Source organism: Nematostella vectensis, chromosome 3, assembly GCF_932526225.1.
Source record: "Nematostella vectensis chromosome 3, jaNemVect1.1, whole genome shotgun sequence".
NCBI lineage: Eukaryota > Metazoa > Cnidaria > Anthozoa > Actiniaria > Edwardsiidae > Nematostella > Nematostella vectensis.
The window spans coordinates 4,523,761-4,542,889 of NC_064036.1; the positions used below are offsets into that span (position 1 = coordinate 4,523,761).

General features: G+C 40.0%; 2 protein-coding genes and 1 non-coding gene across 6 annotated transcripts; 2 read left to right on the forward strand and 1 right to left on the reverse strand.

The window, feature by feature from the left end:
• Positions 1-327: 327 nt before the first annotated feature.
• On the forward strand, positions 328-4,386 carry LOC5512587 (glyceraldehyde-3-phosphate dehydrogenase). Its single transcript, XM_032382055.2, has 8 exons — positions 328-435; positions 555-605; positions 737-836; positions 1,507-1,820; positions 2,243-2,381; positions 2,546-2,719; positions 3,426-3,610; positions 4,072-4,386. The coding sequence occupies exons 2-8, from the start codon at positions 583-585 to the stop codon at positions 4,139-4,141; spliced, it is 1,005 nt and encodes a 334-aa protein (XP_032237946.2). The 5' UTR covers positions 328-435; positions 555-582; the 3' UTR covers positions 4,142-4,386.
• Positions 4,387-4,757: 371 nt separating this feature from the next.
• LOC5512618 (cationic amino acid transporter 2) lies at positions 4,758-18,933 on the reverse strand. 4 transcript variants are annotated; one of them, XM_032382052.2, is made up of 4 exons: positions 18,757-18,933; positions 14,180-15,066; positions 9,962-10,810; positions 4,758-5,626 (listed from the first exon to the last, which is right to left on the reverse strand). In XM_032382052.2, the coding sequence occupies exons 2-4, from the start codon at positions 14,979-14,981 to the stop codon at positions 5,421-5,423; spliced, it is 1,857 nt and encodes a 618-aa protein (XP_032237943.2). In that variant the 5' UTR covers positions 14,982-15,066; positions 18,757-18,933; the 3' UTR covers positions 4,758-5,420. The 4 variants fall into 4 exon arrangements, with proteins under 4 accessions (XP_032237943.2, XP_032237944.2, XP_001632948.3 ...); XM_032382053.2 differs by lacking the exon at positions 18,757-18,933 and adding an exon at positions 15,384-15,557; XM_001632898.3 differs by lacking the exons at positions 14,180-15,066; positions 18,757-18,933 and adding an exon at positions 11,406-12,295.
• LOC116618432 lies at positions 8,975-9,102 on the forward strand. The gene has a single exon (XR_004296193.1). It is a non-coding gene; the product is annotated as a U6atac minor spliceosomal RNA (small nuclear RNA).
• Positions 18,934-19,129: the final 196 nt, after the last annotated feature.

The window sequence follows — 19,129 nt, forward strand, 5'->3', positions numbered from 1 at the left end:
GAGCTCTTGTCCTTGTGATATGGTTTGTAATAATAATATACTTTTTGCGCTGATTGTTCAGGACAATATTTTAAAAATTCATTAATCAAAAAACGCATTCCACAGAGTCTGCAGCCTATACAATTGAAGTATGGCTTTCGATACAAATTTTCAATTTTAATTATGTAATATGATACGGATATCAAGCTTTGGAGCAATTTTTGTTTACCGTAAATTGTTTTTGACAATAGCCCCCTACCCTCCCTCCCCCAACACAACAACTGCGTGCACTCTATCACGTACACAGCACGTGACGTTTCTCAGCCAATCACAACGGCCCATTGGGTATTTTTACAAGGCGTTCATTTTGCTAAATCCTCCCGACTCCACACAACAGCCGGTTCAGCAGTTCTCTCTCACTGCAGCCTAAAAGCACTTTTTTTTCAAGTTTTCTACGTAAGCCTCCTCCTTCACACTTTCAAATCATCATTGTTATACTGTCAAGCGTCTGTTAAGAGGTTGTAACGCTCTTTGTAGCGATATTATGAGCTAACTTTTTGCATTTTGTGCGACAGAAACGTGTCACAGTGCCAAAGAAAGAAAATGGTGAACTTCGGAATCAACGGGTAGGTGCAGTTGTGTTAAAAGCCATGCACGTAAGGTTTCCACTGAAAAGTTTCTCATCAATGATTCATATGTGTTTTTTTATAAAAAGTGCAAAAGGATTTACTCGTGTGTATTTTTTGTATTCGTGCAGATTTGGTCGCATCGGTCGTTTGGTTTGCCGTGCAAGTCTTGAAAGAGACGATGTACAAATTGTTGCGATTAACGATCCCTTCATCGACCTAGATTACATGGCAAGTTTCCTATGTGATTATGATTAATAGAGTATTTATTCATTCTCTCAGGGACAAAGAAATGATTGAGCAAAGTTGTCCGTAATTTATTACATTATTTAAAATGTTCCATCGTGTTGCGTGCTTGTTCTTCCATCTGTCAAATGCAAAGTACAAGTTACTCTGAAAAACTTAAACCAAATGATCGTAAATGTGATACATATATATATAAAACTGCAAATATTTAAATCCTTTTACTTTCTAATTTAGTTTCGAGCCTATTCTAATAAAAAAACCCGAATTCTATTTGCTTTGTCCCCTTGAAAATATTTTTATTTCAAATTTTTACGCTGTAGAAACTTCACCATCGTTATCACCACAGGTCAAAAACTATCATTACAAATATTCTTGAATTAGTAAATAATTTTCCGATTAGTTATAAGCTGACTTTTCTTTTCGCAATATTTCAAATATAATCGTGTTCTACCGGCCACGTAGCTGTTTGAATGATGCCACGACTTTGACTAAAATAGCTTTTGTTTTATCGACTATACAATTACAATTCAATTTCCAACAATCAAAAAAAAAAAAAAAAAACACTGGTACTCGATTCTGACCAAAAAATACAAATTATGAGTTTGTTTAAATTCAATGAACCTTTTGAATAATTTAAATTTTCTTGCATTCTCAGGTTTACATGTTCAAGTATGACTCCACCCATGGCAGGTTCAAGGGAACCGTGGAGGCCAAGGATGGCAAACTTGTCATTAATGGCAAGCCCGTTAGTGTGTTCGCATGCAAGGACCCCACCCAAATCCCATGGGGGGAGACTGGTGCAGACTATGTTGTCGAGTCCACTGGCGTCTTCACAACTCTGGAGAAAGCCGGCTTTCATTTGAAGGGCGGGGCCAAGAAGGTCATCATTTCAGCCCCATCTGCTGATGCCCCAATGTTTGTCATGGGCGTCAACCATGAGAAGTATGACCCAAGCATGACCGTGGTCAGGTATGTGTTACTATTAAATACATAACAAAGTTAGGAGCGCCCTACAGAACACAGGGTCAATTGGACTTCACACCTCGATTTCTATGGAACAACGCAATAAATTCAAATGGAAATGCAAATAAGTTTGGATGTGGCCCTGAATTCTGTAGTCTGGCTTAAAGTTAGATTACAGGAAAATGTCTAAAGTGGTTTTCCATCATTGTTTTGACTTATGGCAATCAGAAAACCAATGCAGCTACAGTCAATGTCTATTATGACACTCTCCTATTCCTTTTTCTTTTTTCATATATTTTTGGTGAAATATTTTTTGAGGAGCGAGTTACATTGCATCCTCTGTCCCAACACCGAATTTCTGGTGGTCCTTCCTTTACAAAAGAAATCATGAACCTGAGGTCATGACCATGTGTTTGTTACTTCTCTAGTAATGCCTCATGCACTACCAACTGCCTGGCACCCCTTGTCAAGGTCATCAATGATAACTTTGGTCTTGAGGAGGGTCTTATGACCACGATCCACGCCTACACTGCCACCCAGAAGACTGTGGATGGACCAAGTGCCAAGGTACCTTTTTTCTTCTCACATTGTAATAAAAATAGTACTAGCAATGGTCACTCAATAACTAAGATTACAACATAAAACCAGGAAATTCCAAATGTAACTACCTCATCAAAGCCTGTTATCTTCAATTCATTTTGCTAAAAATTATATTATTTGCTTTTTATTAGAACTGGCGTGATGGCCGTGGTGCCCATCAGAATGTCATCCCGGCATCCACTGGTGCTGCCAAGGCTGTCGGCAAGGTCATTCCTGAGGTAAACGGCAAGCTGACTGGTATGGCATTCCGTGTCCCTGTGGCTGATGTCTCAGTGGTTGACTTGACTTGTCGTCTGAATAAGCCGGTAGGTGTATGCTTGTCTCACTTCCATAAGACTGCCTAAATATTGTCTCTTACCAAGCCAAGTGATGTAAGATCAAGGCTGTTTAAACATCCTTGTGATGTTTTTTTTTTTTCAGACTGTTTATCTTGCTTGTAAAACAGTGTCTTTTCCAGGATGTTAATTTCACTCCTAACACATTTTCTTTTCCTGGCTATGAATCTCCCTTGTGAAACATTTTTCTTTCCAGGCTGGTAATCTCGCTTGTAACACATTGTCGTTTCCAGGCTGGTAATCTCACTTGTAACACATTGTCTTTTCCAGGCTGGTAATCTCACTTGTAACACATTTTTCTTTCCAGGCTGATAATCTCACTTGTAACACATTGTCTTTTCCAGGCTGATAATCTCACTTGTAACACATTGTCTTTTCCAGGCTTGTAATCTCACTTGTAACACATTGTCTTTTCCAGGCTTGTAATCTCCCTTGTAAAACATTTTCCTTTCCAGGCTGGTAATCTCACTTGTAACACATTGTCTTTTTCAGGCTGGTAATCTCACTTGTAACACGTTGTCTTTTCCAGGCTGGTAATCTCACTTGTAACACATTGTTTTTTCCAGGCTGGTAATCTCACTTGTAACACATTGTCTTTTCCAGGCTGGTAATCTCACTTGTAACACATTGTCTTTCCAGGCTGGTAATCTCACTTGTAACACATTGTCTTTTCCAGGCTAAGTACGAAGAGATCAAGGCTGTTGTGAAGAAGGCATCTGAGTCCAAAGAAATGGGCCAATACCTTGGATACACTGAAGACCAGGTTGTCTCAACTGACTTCATTGGAGAGCGTGTTTCAAGTGTGTTTGATGCTAGAGCTGGAATCCAACTGAATGATAAGTTTGTCAAGCTTGTAACCTGGTTAGTGAAGCACTTTAGTTTCTTTGGGTGGGTTTAATAAAGCAGCAATCACACCAGTTTTGCCGGATAATGGCAACCTCAACCAATACAAAAGAATCTATTAGAATCAATGCTGTCCTCAAAAAAACTCCCAATAGACACGCCTTTACAAATTTAAAAAAAAAATTAGGTTTTCTTTTCAATAAACTTATGTGCAATTTGTATGGTACTCTATTTGCCATATTTAGAATTAAAATTAGGTTTCAAACCACAAAACATACTGTAGCTTACCAAATCATATTCTCTGCTCTTTATTGTATTTCCAGCAATAAAAAGCATTTTATTTGCTCTGAATTTTAAGTGTAATTTCAAGACCTACTCCTAGTGTTTTTATGGGGTTTGAAGACCCAGGGTTCTTATTGATTGTCCTGACTTCCCACTCTGTAATTGTGTCTAACGTTTGGTTTGCATATCTTTGCCAGGTATGATAATGAGTACGGCTATAGTCACCGTGTTGTAGACCTCATGAGATACATGGCCAGCCGTTCTTAGACCATCCCACACCCTCTTAGCAAGGATGATAAGGACCCCATCTGAGCTCTGTTGCATTGTGCTGTTGTAGACTGATAGATGTCAAACTTTTATAAGGACTGAAATCGACAAAAATGATAAACTGTAGTAGGGAGATACTAGGCATTCAATGCCTCTGAACCATTTATACAGGAAAACATCTTTAAAAGTTTTTTTTCTTAAAATTGTTGTATTTAACTATGACAATAAAGTGGCATATACTGTTCTGTGTCTGGCAAATTTCTTGACAGCCAAATTGATGTCTAGGACTAGGATCAAACAATCTATAGCTGGGGTATTTGTTTTGGGAAATGTTTGTGTCAGTTATAGCAAACTTTAGCCAGATTTTGATAGACAACAAATAAGTTTGGCAGTAGTGTTTTATGACTTGTGTTTGCCATATTTAATAATTTGAGGATTGATTGGATTTTGGGGGTTCTAAATTGGCAAATATATTAGTCTAATGCACAGTAACTTACAAGCTGCAACACAGGAGGCTGTGTAGTTCTAACACCATAATAGCAGTATCCATGATCTATGAAATAGTGGAAGGTTTAGTGGTTAAGCCAGAACAAAAGAAAACAATACCAGAGAGCAATTGTGCTAAACCATGCTTTTAGTGTGTCCCACTATCATTGTAGCTATATAATAGATACAGTATCAGATACAGCATACCATGACACTTACTGAAAACCTTGTTGCCATAGTGATAAAGTAAAAAATATACATTTCATTTAACTGTTTCAACAAACACATAAATAATATATCATGAACCCTAAGTATCAGGCTGTTTAACAGCTTAGAACACAACAATGACAGAATATCTAGCTTAGCAAAATAAGCTCTTATTCATCTTTATATAGTAAACAACTCCCCAAAATATTTTTGCTTGAATCTCTGCTTGAAAAAAACTTGCTACACTCACCAAGTGAATTTGTTTTTTTTTTATCTCAAAGGAATGATAAATACAGTGTATATTTATTTTTCACATCCAGTGTTTTTTTTTATCTTGTGGGAATGATAAATTTAGTATATCTATTCTTCACCTTAAGTGCATTTTTGTCATCCTATGGGAATGATAAATACAATATATCTATTGTTCACCTTAACGATATCTTTTTTCATCCCACGAAATAATAAATACAGTATCTATTCTTCATGTTTAGGTGTATTTTTTTATCCCATGGGAATGATAAATACATATCTATTCACCTCTACGTTATTTAAATCCCACGAAAATAATAAATACAGTCCATCTATCCTAGCTAGGGGGAGGAAAATCCTCAGTCTTTTTCGTTGTCTCTTCTGCAGGCATAGTTTTGGTTGTTGATGCTGGGGGTTCCTCAGGGGTTTGTTCTTGGTCTTCTTCACCGACTTGTTGAAGGGGTATGTAGTCAGACTGACTGTCCCTCTGGCGAGCTCCCTCGACACTGTGACGGATACCATAAAAGAGGTAGATGGCCATACCTATAGGCAAAATAAAGAGATGATTACCATTAAGTAGCAACATCAAGAAGTCAGCATACGAAGAGTACTTTTGAAATATTGACGGTTATAAAAGTATAGTGAGCACCTGAGTTGATAAGAGTCCCATTTTCTGTTGAAATGTGTGACACGTTAGCTACTTGTAAACAAAAAAAAGTACTGCAGCATCTTTATGGATGTAGGGGGAGGGCACTCAATTGTTTTACAAAATGCAGTCAAAGAATACTAGTCCGGTAGACAATAATAACCCCCGTTTTTTTTTTTTCCTTTTTTCCCAAAAATTGATGAGGATCAAGTTGATAGGTTTTTTTTTGTTTTGCTGCTTCGAAAAATATATAATAAATGTAAATATATATGTAACATAGAGTCAAGCACAAAATGATGCGTTTTGTTGTGTTAAATAACTTCCTCAAACAGAAGAAAGGTTTTGCTTTTGACATTTTCCCTAAATCGCGAAATTAATTGTCCACGAAATATAGTACCAATAAGGCATATGATCTTCAAAATTAAGGCGGGAAACGGGGATGGGGGTAGGGGGATGGTAGGGCACATATATCTAAACATTGCATTATGCGGTGAAGAATAATTAAAGACGTTGAGTGCTTCACGGAGGATCTTCTTCGAACAAGATTGCAAAGCAATGGGGAGAAGCGCATCGACGTACCAATCACCATCCAGACCGCAAAGCGGATCCACGTGACTGAGCTCAACTCCATCATGAGGTAGATGTTGATGAACATGGACACGAGTGGAATGCCAGGTACAAGAGGAACCTTGAACGGCAGAGCAGAGCTGCTCCTGGGCTGAACACACACGACGACGATACAAACCACAAGTAACGCAACGATGATCACGAGTAACGCAATCGCCCAAGCACGGCTCTCGAACACAGGGACCATCCCATAGATCAGAAAAGCACTCAGGGCGAAGAACAGAGCGAACAAGCAGCCTATAGCACGGCACGCGATACTACCGGTCCGCTCTGTCGGTTGAGGAGCCATGGACGAGGTGTCATAGTCATCTTTGGTTTCCTTGACGACGCCAATAGTGCCCGGCTGGTAGCGGAGTATAAGGACGCACGTGGATACTATAGTGTACGCTTGCAAAGTACCGATTGACATCATTTCTACGAGCTCCTGCAGTTCGAACAACATGGCCAGCAGTCCTGCGAGCACGCCCGAGAAGACTGTCCCAGCAATGGGTACCTCGGTGCGCTTACTGACGTATGAGAACATCTTGAAAAGCAAGCCATCAGATGACATGGCATACAGGAGACGAGGAAGGGGAAATAGCCCGCCGTTAATGGCCGCAGTCATGCCGCACAGGGCGCCAATAGCGATCACATACTGCGCGAAGTATGCACCCCTGCGAGCGAAAGCCTTGGGTAGCGCTGCGCCATAGTCGAGTTGATTGTACGGGATGATAAGCGTTACGGTGGCTGAGACGCCAAAATACGCACAAAAGCAGGTCAATAAGGAGATAACGATCGCAAGGGGAATCGTCTTGCTGGGGTTCTTGGCTTCTTCGCCCGTCGTAGCGATAACATCGAATCCCACGAATGCAAAGAAGGCGGTGGCTGAGCCCGCTAGTACGCCTGTTGGGCCGTAAGGCATGAAATTGCTCCAGTTCTCTGGTCTTGCAAGAGTCGCTCCAACGCCGACTATGAATAAGATAACCACGATGTTGATGCAAGTTATGACGAACACAAATCGCGCCGACTTCTTGACACCCGCGGCTTGGATTAGAGTGATAAGTAAACACACTGTTAGAGCAAGGAAATCCGGGTAATTCCCGAGGCCATCGACATCGATGGATCCAATGTGTTGGGTAATATAATTGCGGATTCTATCGTTCAACATTGAATCAAAATACGCGCTCCACGCACGCGAAATCGCTGCCGCTCCGATCATATATTCCAGAATCAAATTCCAGCCGATAACGAACGCGATGAATTCGCCTATAGTAACATAACTATACACATACGCAGATCCCGCTTTAGGGACGCGTGAACCGAACTCTGCGTAGCATAACCCGGATAAAATGGAGGCTATCCCGGCAATAAGGAAGGAAATAATCGTGGCAGGGCCCGCGACGTCGCGCGCTATCTCGCAAGCGACTACGTACACCCCTGCACCGAGGGTGGAGCCGACCCCAAGAGACGTCAAGTCAAGAGTATTGAGGCAGCGCGCAAGCCGAGTTACCCCTATCGTCTGTGGGTCTAGGAACTTCTTTCGGGTGAAAGTACTCCACGATATGGCGCAATTGAACCCCATAGTAAGTCTAAAGCTTTACGACTTGGTCTCAGGTCATAGAATGAATCCTTTATCATCAAAGCCGAAATAACAGTTCAGTCCAGTTCCATGTGAAGGAGCCTGAATGCAATGGAGTAAGGTAATAAGGCTCTACTTGATCTTCCACGCTTCAGTAATCATTACTCCTCGTCCTAACGCACTTGATAAGTGGGCAGATCTCCTTTGTGTCGATTGCTTATGTCAATTTCAATAAAACTTGATAACAGGGGAGAATACTTGGATCGGGCGTTGACAGAGAGATTTCTTTTGGTGAAACAGGTCTCCGATGTACACAGGCATTTCTGAGTGATAAACGCATATCGAGGAATTACAAGAGCACAGAACAACAACCTGTCTTGTTTTCCATACGCTCACAGCCACCTGTTGGGTGAGAAGAGGAGAGAGGAGAAAAAACGCTTTGATTTTGAGGGGGAGTCACTATTCTGAACTTGTCAATAATTTCGAAAAAAAAAAGGTAGAGAGATAAAAAAAAATGAATGAATAATTAACAGTAGTGATTATACAGTTCATTACACACTAGATCTCAAAGGCCATTTAAATTTCTAATTTGATTATGAATCCATGCTTTTCGGGCATGATCTGTAGGATTTTATTTAAAGATGAAATTCTGGCTAATCGGGGTCGCATTTTCTTCAACTAAATCAATTTAATTTGTTGGGATTTGCAGAGGAAAAGGGAGGCTGTCTCACACCCATGTAAAATATCTAATGTCTGTTTTTATGTGTTCTTTACCTTGTTTTCCGTAATCAGACCATAATAAATGCCATTTTCAAAAAGCAACATAAATTTCATAAAATCGCTTACTGCGCATGCGCAATGAACTAAAATAGCAAAAATGTGAAACAGCTGAGAAATTTGTAATTGACTTTTTTGTCAGAAATAATTAGTGATGAACTAAAACCTACGCGATTGGAAGTGTTTGATTGAAAAACGATAAATGTGTCATTTACCTGTATCCCACATGGTAGATAGCGCTGGCCTATTTAGGTTATATAAAAGTTCCAGTACCAGTAGGGACGTGTTGTATGAGCCGAGAGAAGGTTAGCATCTCCCTCGATAAGGACGAGAAAAGTCTTCGGACTTTCAACCTACAACACGTGGTTAAGGCTATGCCACCTACTTCGTGGCATCTAACCATTTTTATTTTTATTTTTTTGTTTGTTCTAGTAATCAAAATTCAGTTAAATTGAAAATCGAGTAAGTGTCATTTATAAGAAAAAATTTTTTCACTTAAAAAAATATATTTTAAAGGGTTTTAGTATTTTTAATATCTCATGTTTAGTATACTTCTATTAGCCTGTATACAGACCTCCGTAATTCCTTATTAAAGAGGTCCGTCTGCAGGTTATATACTTATAGGCGCGTAGCAAGGATTCACAGGGGAGAGGACGCGCACACACAGATATCACATTAAAAAGCATAAAGTGTGGTGACGCATTGCTCTTTTGGACCAAGCTAGCTAAGTAGATATTCGCATCGCTTGACTCTTGTTTGGCCTACTCAGATTCTGGCAGGGCTTTAACTAATTTTTGAGAGGAACGTTAAACACGAGGTTTTGTTATAAAGAGATAAGACCGCCCTTTCGTACATTCAATTTAACCATTCATTGGCACGGTTGACATTGTGTCCCTGTTGTGTTATCGTTCGTTTTTCGTTTAAAAAGCAACTTCTCGTCAAACACAAAATATTGACTTTAATCGGATACTGTAAGTCCAAGAATTGTAATGTTAAAAAATATTTAACGTTTTGCTATATTAAAACATTTTGCCCAAACGTTTTCATTTGCGCGCGCGCAGTCGACCATGAGTGCAAAATAGTTTTTAAAAAAAAAATCGTTGTAAAAATAATAACACAAGGTAGTATAATTATTCACTGTCATTGTGGTTTTATGGCTTATCATCTCGCTACAACAACACAGTAAAAATGAGACCCTGACAAGTCTGACACACCCCCGGGCCCGCCCTTTTAACGGAACCTTGTATTCGAACGAGAAAAATCTACTTACCGATAACCATCCAGACGGCAAACCGAACCCATGTGAGGTAGGAGAGCTTCAGCATCAGAAAGACATTAACGAAGACGGATACTAGCGGAACCCACGGGACAAACGGGACCATGAATGGAAGGGGCGTCCTATTGCGAGGTAACCTGGCCAGGTAGAGCGTAGAGACGAGTATAAACACCGCGTTGAGGCACATCAGAAATATGGCCCAGCCTTTGCCGGCAAGGAGCGCCTCACCACCCCAGATAATCAGGGCACTGAGGAAGACAAACAACACCACCGTCCCGCACACACAGGCACAAGCCTTGAACGCGCTCTCGTCCGTTGGCTCTGGGAGATTGGACTCCTTGAGTAGCTGAACACGTTCCTCGTGCGTGGTGGTCACTTCGTGCGTGACTTCGTCCACGACTTTCTTGGTGACACCCACAGATCCAGGCCGGAATCTTAGCAACAGGACGCAGATGGCTACGATAGTGTACGCGAGTAGAGTACCAATGCTCATCATTTCCACCAGCTCCTGCAACTCGAACAGCAGCGCTAGAACGGCAGCTAAAACTCCGGCGATCACAGTCGCGAATATCGGGATCTCAGTGCGTGGGTGGATCCGCGCGAGGAACGTAAAGATGAGACCGTCGCTAGCCATGGCGTATAGCAGGCGCGGGAGCGGGAACAACGCTCCGATCAGACTGGCCGTCAGGCCACACAGGGCTCCAGCAGCGATCAGGTATTGGGCCCAGGGGGCTCCCCGTAACGCGAACACCTTGGGCAAGGCGCCTTGGGCGGGTAGCAGGTTATAGGGCCACATTAGAGTCAGCGCGGCCGAGACGCCGAAATATGCGACGAAGCATATTCCTGGAAAACAAGAGGAGATAAAGACGTCATCGTGTATACAGTAAATCTTTAATAATTATTGAATTATTTCAAGTTATTAGCCACCCCTATTTCCATTTCTAGCAAGTGCACGTTTATGAATGAGTCCATCGCATGCCATTAATTTGCATGATTGTTGTAGAGGGCGCTATGCTTTAAAATATCCGCTAACAGCTCCGCCTTATTCTACTTGTACCTTGATTCGTCTCCTATCCCTATATATATATATATATATATATGCTTTTGCAAATAATCTACAATCACATAGTTATACGCCGACAGCCAAATTCCTATACACATCGTCATATTAATACTCTCCATCCATCGCCACCTGTAGAGTTGATCAACGTCAAACCCAAACGAGATAACTGGTACCGACCAGCTACTGGTCATTGAACCAATATAAGCGCTTTCCTTATTGACGATTGTCAGTACGACTGCTGTGAAATAAAAAACTAAGTCGCCCCCTCGAATAAATATCGGTCTTCTTAATAATAATCATTCGATAGGAACAAATATCCATTGTCTAAAAGAGGACAGAATGGAAGGGATGATCAACTGACAGTTCCCTGCTTACCGAGCGAAACGACTATCGAGATCGGGATGGCCCGACTTGGGTTTTGCGCTTCTTCTCCCGTAGTTGCGATAATATCAAAACCCACGAAGCAGTAAAAACATGTCGCTGCGCCAGATACCACTCCAGAAAATCCAAACGGGAGAAAGTCTCTCGTCCAATTTACGCCCTTTGCGTGGTAGAACCCGAGTACTGTTATGAAAATAATCACGAGTACATTCACGAAAGTAAACACGGAATTAAATCGCGAGGAATTTTTCACTCCGATTGCGAGTACAAATGTCATAACTAAAACTAACAAAAAGGAAAAGAAATCCGGGTACTTCCCCAAACCAGGAACATTGATTTCGCCAATAGTTTGAATGGTGCTGGTTCGAATTCGATCTTGGATTATTGTGTCGAAGTAAGAGCTCCAAGCCCTTGCCACTGAGGACGCGCCGATCACATATTCCAACACTAAGTTCCACCCAATAATAAACGCACACAGCTCTCCCATAGTCACATAACTATAGACATACGCAGAGCCTGCCTTGGGGACGCGAGCGCCAAACTCGGCGTAGCAAAGTCCAGAGAGTACAGACGCAAACGCGGCGATGAAAAATGAAATCACAACCCCTGGTCCCGCGACGGAACGCGCTACCTCGCCTGCCACCACGTAAATGCCCGCTCCGAGAGTGCTGCCGACTCCTAGTGCAGTCAAGTCCTGTAGCGTGAGGCAGCGTGATAGGTCGGTGCGAACGATAGCCTCTTCATTAACATACTTTTTTCGTCCGAGATTTCCAAACCATCGGATCACAGCCGCCATTTTGAACTGGCAGGTTGATTTGGTTCAGTTGCTAAGCGAGTGAAGACCAGTAACTCTGAATACCTCATCAGAGCGTGGAATTAAATAAGACCTTAAGACCTTATGTATGACAAATTTATGTATAACAAATATATGCCATTATAGTAAAAGTATTGTTATATCGCCATAGAATTGACTTGCATTATAATAGCCAGAGTAGACACAAAAGGAGCAAAGACTCCCTAATTATATATTTTTTATTCTATTCTTTTTTGCTATGAGAACAACAATTTTAGTTATCGGAGTGAAAATTGGTAAAAAAAAAAACGCCACTAGTTAGCTACACTTAGCAGAGAATTAGTAAATAAACCCCTTCTGTCGAAAGCGAGTTTTGACTTCACAAAAATGTTCACGGGACAGATATCACTTTGGCTGTACATTATCGCCTGATATTTGTCCTGTGAAAATGTGCACGTGACCCGTATTGACCAATAAGCGAGCATGAATTTATCACTGGGATATAATTCAAATTAGTAAATAAAACTCGGGAACCTCGCAAGAACAAGTGATTTGATTGGTTGAGAAACTCGGGATAGAATGCAATATACACCTTCTAGGAGGTGGATATTTTCCTGCGCCCCGAAATCAAGCAAAATGGCGGGTGTAACAGCCGAAGTGCAAGAAAATTGCTCTAAAGCTCGTTTCATATACTTAAACAATTATCCATTTCCATTTCGGCGGATAGTGGCTTTAAAAAATATTTACCTCGCCTACCTGCGGCTCGGATATTTCGCCACTATCCACCTAAATGGAAATGGTATAATTGTCAATATCTGAGTATTTGAGTTCTTCGAGTTATATCGGATTTCCAAATATTACCGAGAATTTGACGGAAAAGAGTTCGGAACTTAGGGATATAATCGGCCTAATGTACTTAACTTTTATCCTCGATAAAATATTAGAAAAGAGTAAAGGCAATTAAGGCTTACTTTCTTGCTATCCACAAACAGCCCCTTTGATTGCTCACATGATTGTACTTTCCGGCAGACCCTAGAGACCATTATATCACGCTAAAAGTGCTTGGAAATACCTCGCTACTTTGTCAAAAAAAAAAGAATCCCGTTTTCATTCCTTACGCCATAATTATTAAAACTGTAATATTTCGAAAGACTAGCTGGGGAGATAACTGAAATATGGCTTTTTATTTTTTGCAAAAAAAAAAACAACAACAACAACAACAAACGAGGCTGGACGGGCATCGATTTTCCTGCATTGATTTTCCTGAATAAATGCTCAGTTCCTGACTTTTAAACCTTTCAAGCAATCATTTTATACTACGCAATTTTACTTGAATTTGATTTAGTCTCTGTTTAATGATAAACTTATTTAACTTTAATGCAATTCTAGCGTGATAAAGGTGAATTGGGTATTCTCTCAGCTCTGTTTTGCGGTCGTGGTCAATGGGCGGCGCAAAAGAAAATCAATAATAATCAAGCTATAACTATTAAGCAATTTCTACCATCAAACACCATATTTAGAAGCAACGGGGACATGATAAAACAAAGTAAAATGTCTTCGATATATTTTCGTACGAGAAAATTGACGTATGATACTGTATTTATAGGATAAAAGTAAATAAAAGGTTACGATAGTTTACGATACTTTACAGTGTAAAGTAACGATACTTTTAACACAGTGTTTAAATAATAAAAGTCAATAAAAGGGAGTTTCAAAATTTGGTAACAAAGAAATGGCAAATGAGAGGGGTGTTATTAACAGCGAAATCTAATCGCGAAACAATTCATACTTGGAATATGGATTCTAGTAACTAGCAATTTAATGTGTCTAACTAATGGACTATTCAATAGCTAAAATCTAGGTCTAAACCACTGCAAAAATAGCCATATAAATAGCCATTGAATAAAAAACAGAATGTGTAAATATTCAGTTACAGTAATATGTGCTTATAGGGAAAAGGTTAGTCAATGCTTACCTATAGTGATAAGGATTGCTATGGGCACGTCTTTGGTTGGGTTCTTCGCTTCCTCGGCGCTCGTTGCGATGCAGTCAAATCCAACAAAGCTAAAGAAGCACGTCGCCGCTCCAGCCACGACTCCAGAGAAACCATACGGCAAGAAGTTATTCCAGTTCTTACGATCGGCAAAAGATAGCCCAACCAGTGTGATAAATGTAATAACGATAAGATTAATGGCGGTTATCACGTTGTTGGTTCGAGTCGTCATAGCTGCTCCGAGTGCAAGCGGAATGGTCACAATCAGCGCGATTGCAAACGCCAAGAAATCCGGGTATTGGGCTATGAGTGGGGCGTTCATCGAGCCAATATGTTTCAGTGAGTATTCCCTGATCTGACCATTGAAAAGCGCATCGAGGTACTCTGTGCAGCCCCGTGCGAGAGACGACGCACCGATCAAGTATTCTAGAATCATGTTCCATCCGACAACAAACGCGCAGAACTCGCCGATCGCTACATAACTGTATACATACGCTGAGCCAGCCCGTGGGACGCGAGAGCCGAATTCGGCGTAACACAGCGCTGACATCAGTGAGGCGATTCCAGCGATCAGAAAAGACAGTACAAGTCCTGGGCCCGCAATATTCTTGGCCACGATCCCTGCGAGCACATAGATGCCGGCGCCGAGAGTGGAGGCTATACCAAGTCCAGCCAAGTCGATCTTTGACAAGCACCGTGACAGCTCAGTCTTAGTGTAGTCTTTCGCAGCGAAGATCTTTTTTCTACTTATCGTAGTCAATGCGGATTTAGTCAGCTCAGCCATGGTTGTGGCGCAAGCTTTCTGAGCGTCAGGCTCGCGCCAAGAACTCGTCAATGATGATTTTCAGACAATTCAGCGTTAATCCCGTCTATAACGAGAAATTTATATCGGTTAAAAACTCAAAGGACTCAATGCCTCGTTGTAGTTAATTTAACAGCTGCAAACGAGAGCTGATTAGAAATTCTAATTTCTTTAGGAAAAGAAAAATCTTTATTATAATTTTAATCTGAATAATTGGTTTGGGAGTTATATTACTAAAAATAATTCGAAGGTTTTAGTTATTGAAAATAATAGAAAGCAAAACAAATGTAAACATAAACAAATGCTAGAAAGCTAAGCCTTTGTTAAGAAAATAAATACACGAACATGGAAAATTATAATGAATAACAACATTCGTTCACTTGCCTCAGATTCGAAGGAAGCTATCTTAACTCTGATATTCTAAATCATTACAAGGATCATCAGTTAAAAACCTGACTACTTGCAATTCTATTGGTTGATTCTCAAACAAAAATGTACAATTCCATTCACGGCTACTCCTCTCAACACCTGCACTCTCGTTGTACAAATCTATCATTCACATGCATAACCACAGGGATCCCATATGATAGCAGATATGAAAAGAATGATAGATTATCAAACAGCTTTCTTTCTTATATTAGGAAGAAAATGATAGATGCTCAAACAGTTATCATTCTTATCATATTATGCATATCCACAGGGTGCCCATATGATAGTAGATAGCAAGAGAATGATGGATGCTCAAACAGTTATCATTCTTATCATTTTATGCATAACCACAGGGTGCCCATATGATAGTAGATAGAAACATAATTACTACAAAAGCAAAAAAGAATGGACAATTGGGACATTCCATGGCAGAAAGGAAACAAGTTGTGTATAATCATATAATTGTACCAGGGCTTTTATTAACTATCAGAGTAGGAAGTGGAGCTTGATAAGTAGGGGGTGGAAATTATTTTATCTTTTTAAATATGGTGCTCGGTGGAAAATAGCCAGACGGGGTTTAATGACACCCTTGTGTATAATATATTCCCTCAAAACTCCCTGGTATAATATTCAAGCAATAATTAAAAAGAAAAACATCTATAAAAAACAAACTAACCAACAGCCAGTAATAGATAGAGAAAAAAAAAAGAAAGAAAAAACAGGGCAAAGCTATGGTGAGATTATTGAGCTTATCTGTAGATTGTATATTTAGAAATCAATGCACAAGTTTCAATGAACAGATGTATAAATCAGTTGTGTGCCCCTGGATTGTTAGGTAATAATTTGTGTTAAACATATATAAGTCTTCAAATTATACATTGAAAAAGGATGTTTTGTAATAGAGATGCAGATGTTTATAGAAATACCTGTTTAGACTTGGTAAAGCTGCCTTTTGACTAATAAGAACCTTTTTTTTTGTTTAATTTCAATCCCTGCCTGACTTACAAAACTCAAAAAGTTGGGGAGGGGGGGGGGGTTAGAGTAATCCTATTAAAGAGTAGAATTTAAGAGAAAGGGGAAACCTAATTTGGTATCTGTGTTAGAACTTTTTTGACATGATGGTTTAATTTAAGGTCCATACCAAGATCTACTGAGAGGGGTGAAAAGTAACATGCGGATAAGTAACATGTGGAAAAAGGATATTATTTGTCAATCCTGCAATAACAAATGTTTGGTGGCCAAAGGCAGGTGTGCATGCGCCCTGTGCACTCCCTCAGGTATGTGGCTGTATTTGGCATTTAATAAAGATGCAAAAATAAAGATAACCACCAATATATATTTCTTGATTGAATGATATCTGCAGTATTAAGGCAGGTTTCTATGGCATCCATATTTCATGTATATGTATAAAACTAGTAGATCAAAAAATTATACCGATCAGAAATAAAAACATGCATTGTCCGGCCTTAACAAGATATTTGAATGTGCTGATAAGGGCCAATCAGAGCACGCTTTTTTATTAGCATTGTTTTCCAGCCAATCCCAGTGGGATCCCAAAATATGGGACCCAAATATGAGACCCAAACATGAAAATTTTACAGTATTTGTATCAGGCCTTCTTTTTATCGCTTTCTGGTATATACTTCATAGGGAAACATAAAAGGGACTGACACTTGGGCTACATCAGGTCATTCAATTGGTTTTGAGTTTGAGAGCCGACTTAGCCTAAACTGATCAAGTTACTTTTTGAGTGGCAAATTCAAGTCAAAATAAACACAGAAATGATTGTGCCAATGATGCCAGGGACATTAAAAAAAATTGAATTCAGATCTTTAGCAGGCCTAAAAATACTGTGAGGCACAACACACGACATGAAGAAAATATATTGGTGACACAGCTACGCCCCTGCTGGTCATTTCCTTACAATTTCTAAAAATATTGGGAGGGGGGCACATGGCCCCTTTGCCTGATACTACAGCCTGGGCTTGTGAGCACTAAACAAGTTGCTTTTTGTTATTGGTATTTTGCCGCTAAAAGCCTGAAGGTGCACAAGTTTGCCGCCCGAAATGTGATCTGTGTGTTAGTCCCCTGGTATTGAGTGTGGAAATCAAACTCAAAAAAAAAATGAGTTCAACAATGTTCAATTGTTGAACTCATCAAGAATCAAGCAAAAGAATAAATTTTGATTGTGTTGGATTAGCATTTTGTTCTGTTTTCTTGATTGATTATGTCAGGAATACTGAACATGAATTACACCTTACAAAAATATCTAGTAAAAATATTAAGAATCATTATTAGAGAGCAAAATAGGAATTTTGTGTTACAGATGAATAACTTAAATAATCTGGGTACTGGCGTTTACGATTACTAATTATTTTGTTAAAATTTCATAAATTACCCAAGTTATTCTTCTATTAAGACATTTTGTGACATTACAACTCTAACTGACTTTGGCAAAGACCATATTTGGAAGAGAAAATACCCTCTTGTCAGCCTACCTTGTACCCAGGTGCTCACTAGAGTGACCAGACTAAGCACGCAGGGGTGCATTCCCTTCCCTTGGTCCTTTGCCCCAGCGCCAAACCCATACTTAACATCAGAAAATCTCAAGGCTTGAGAATTTTTTGGGGGGGAGGGGTGGGGTATATTCATTTTTTGGGAGGAGGGTTGGGTATAACCTCGCAGGCGTTTGCCGTTAAGAAAGCTTTCACAAACAAATCCACTTATAGATCTCAAGAGGGTGTTAGATAAATTGCACTGTGCAAGGGAATTATCGTTTTAAATATTTTAATGGAAAATAGGCAAAATGACGATTTTCTATAGAATAATTTTCGAAAGCGATAAAAATCGCTAAAAAGCGGGAGATTTGGTGCTCAATGCGGGAGAGCGGGAGAAGGGGTCCAAAATCTTGAGAGTTGACAGGTATGGCTAAACCTTCCCATGGCTCATTGCACCCACTCTAGGCGCCCACAAGTATATTTAACACTTGTTTTTACTGAGATGCCTGGGTACAAGGCAGCTTGTCAGCCTTGTCTACTTATTTAAAACTTCTAATTTGCTGAAGCTTTATCACAAAAAACACCATTAACGCTAAACTTCACAAAACCTTCACACTTTTACCTCTAATTTTCCTTGAATTGTCTACTCTGCCTTCTTCAATAGAAATTGAGGTGTGAAGTCGGTTATTGTCCTTGATGTTTGTGTATATGATATTATGTTCATTTATTTCAGTTACAAAGGAGTCTTCCACTCGAACCATTCGGATGGGTAAGCCTATGTACTTATGAAGAAAACTAGAACTTCAATTAATTATAATTATAATCCATACCTCTCTTTCTTGCTTCTTTTACACACATACAGAGAAAAATATATTCTTCGTCATGAGTTTAACTACTGCGAACCAGTGAACTATGCTTGGGATTTATGGTTGAATGAATGTTCAGGTTCAGGGAGAAAGTGTACACGACCGACATGTTGGACATGTTGTAACAAAGGTTACTTTGGGTTGCCTGTGTTGATGCCAATGGAGCGCGCTGATAGGAGGCCGGCGCCGAGGAGCACCGTAGGTACACAGGGAGCTTACTTTAATTAACGGTTTGAATAAAGTTCGAATGTTCTTATGCGTTGTTATTGATTTAATTCGATAATTGAAGCCTGCAACGACTCCCCAAGACCCTGAGACAGCCTGATTACTGCGACAG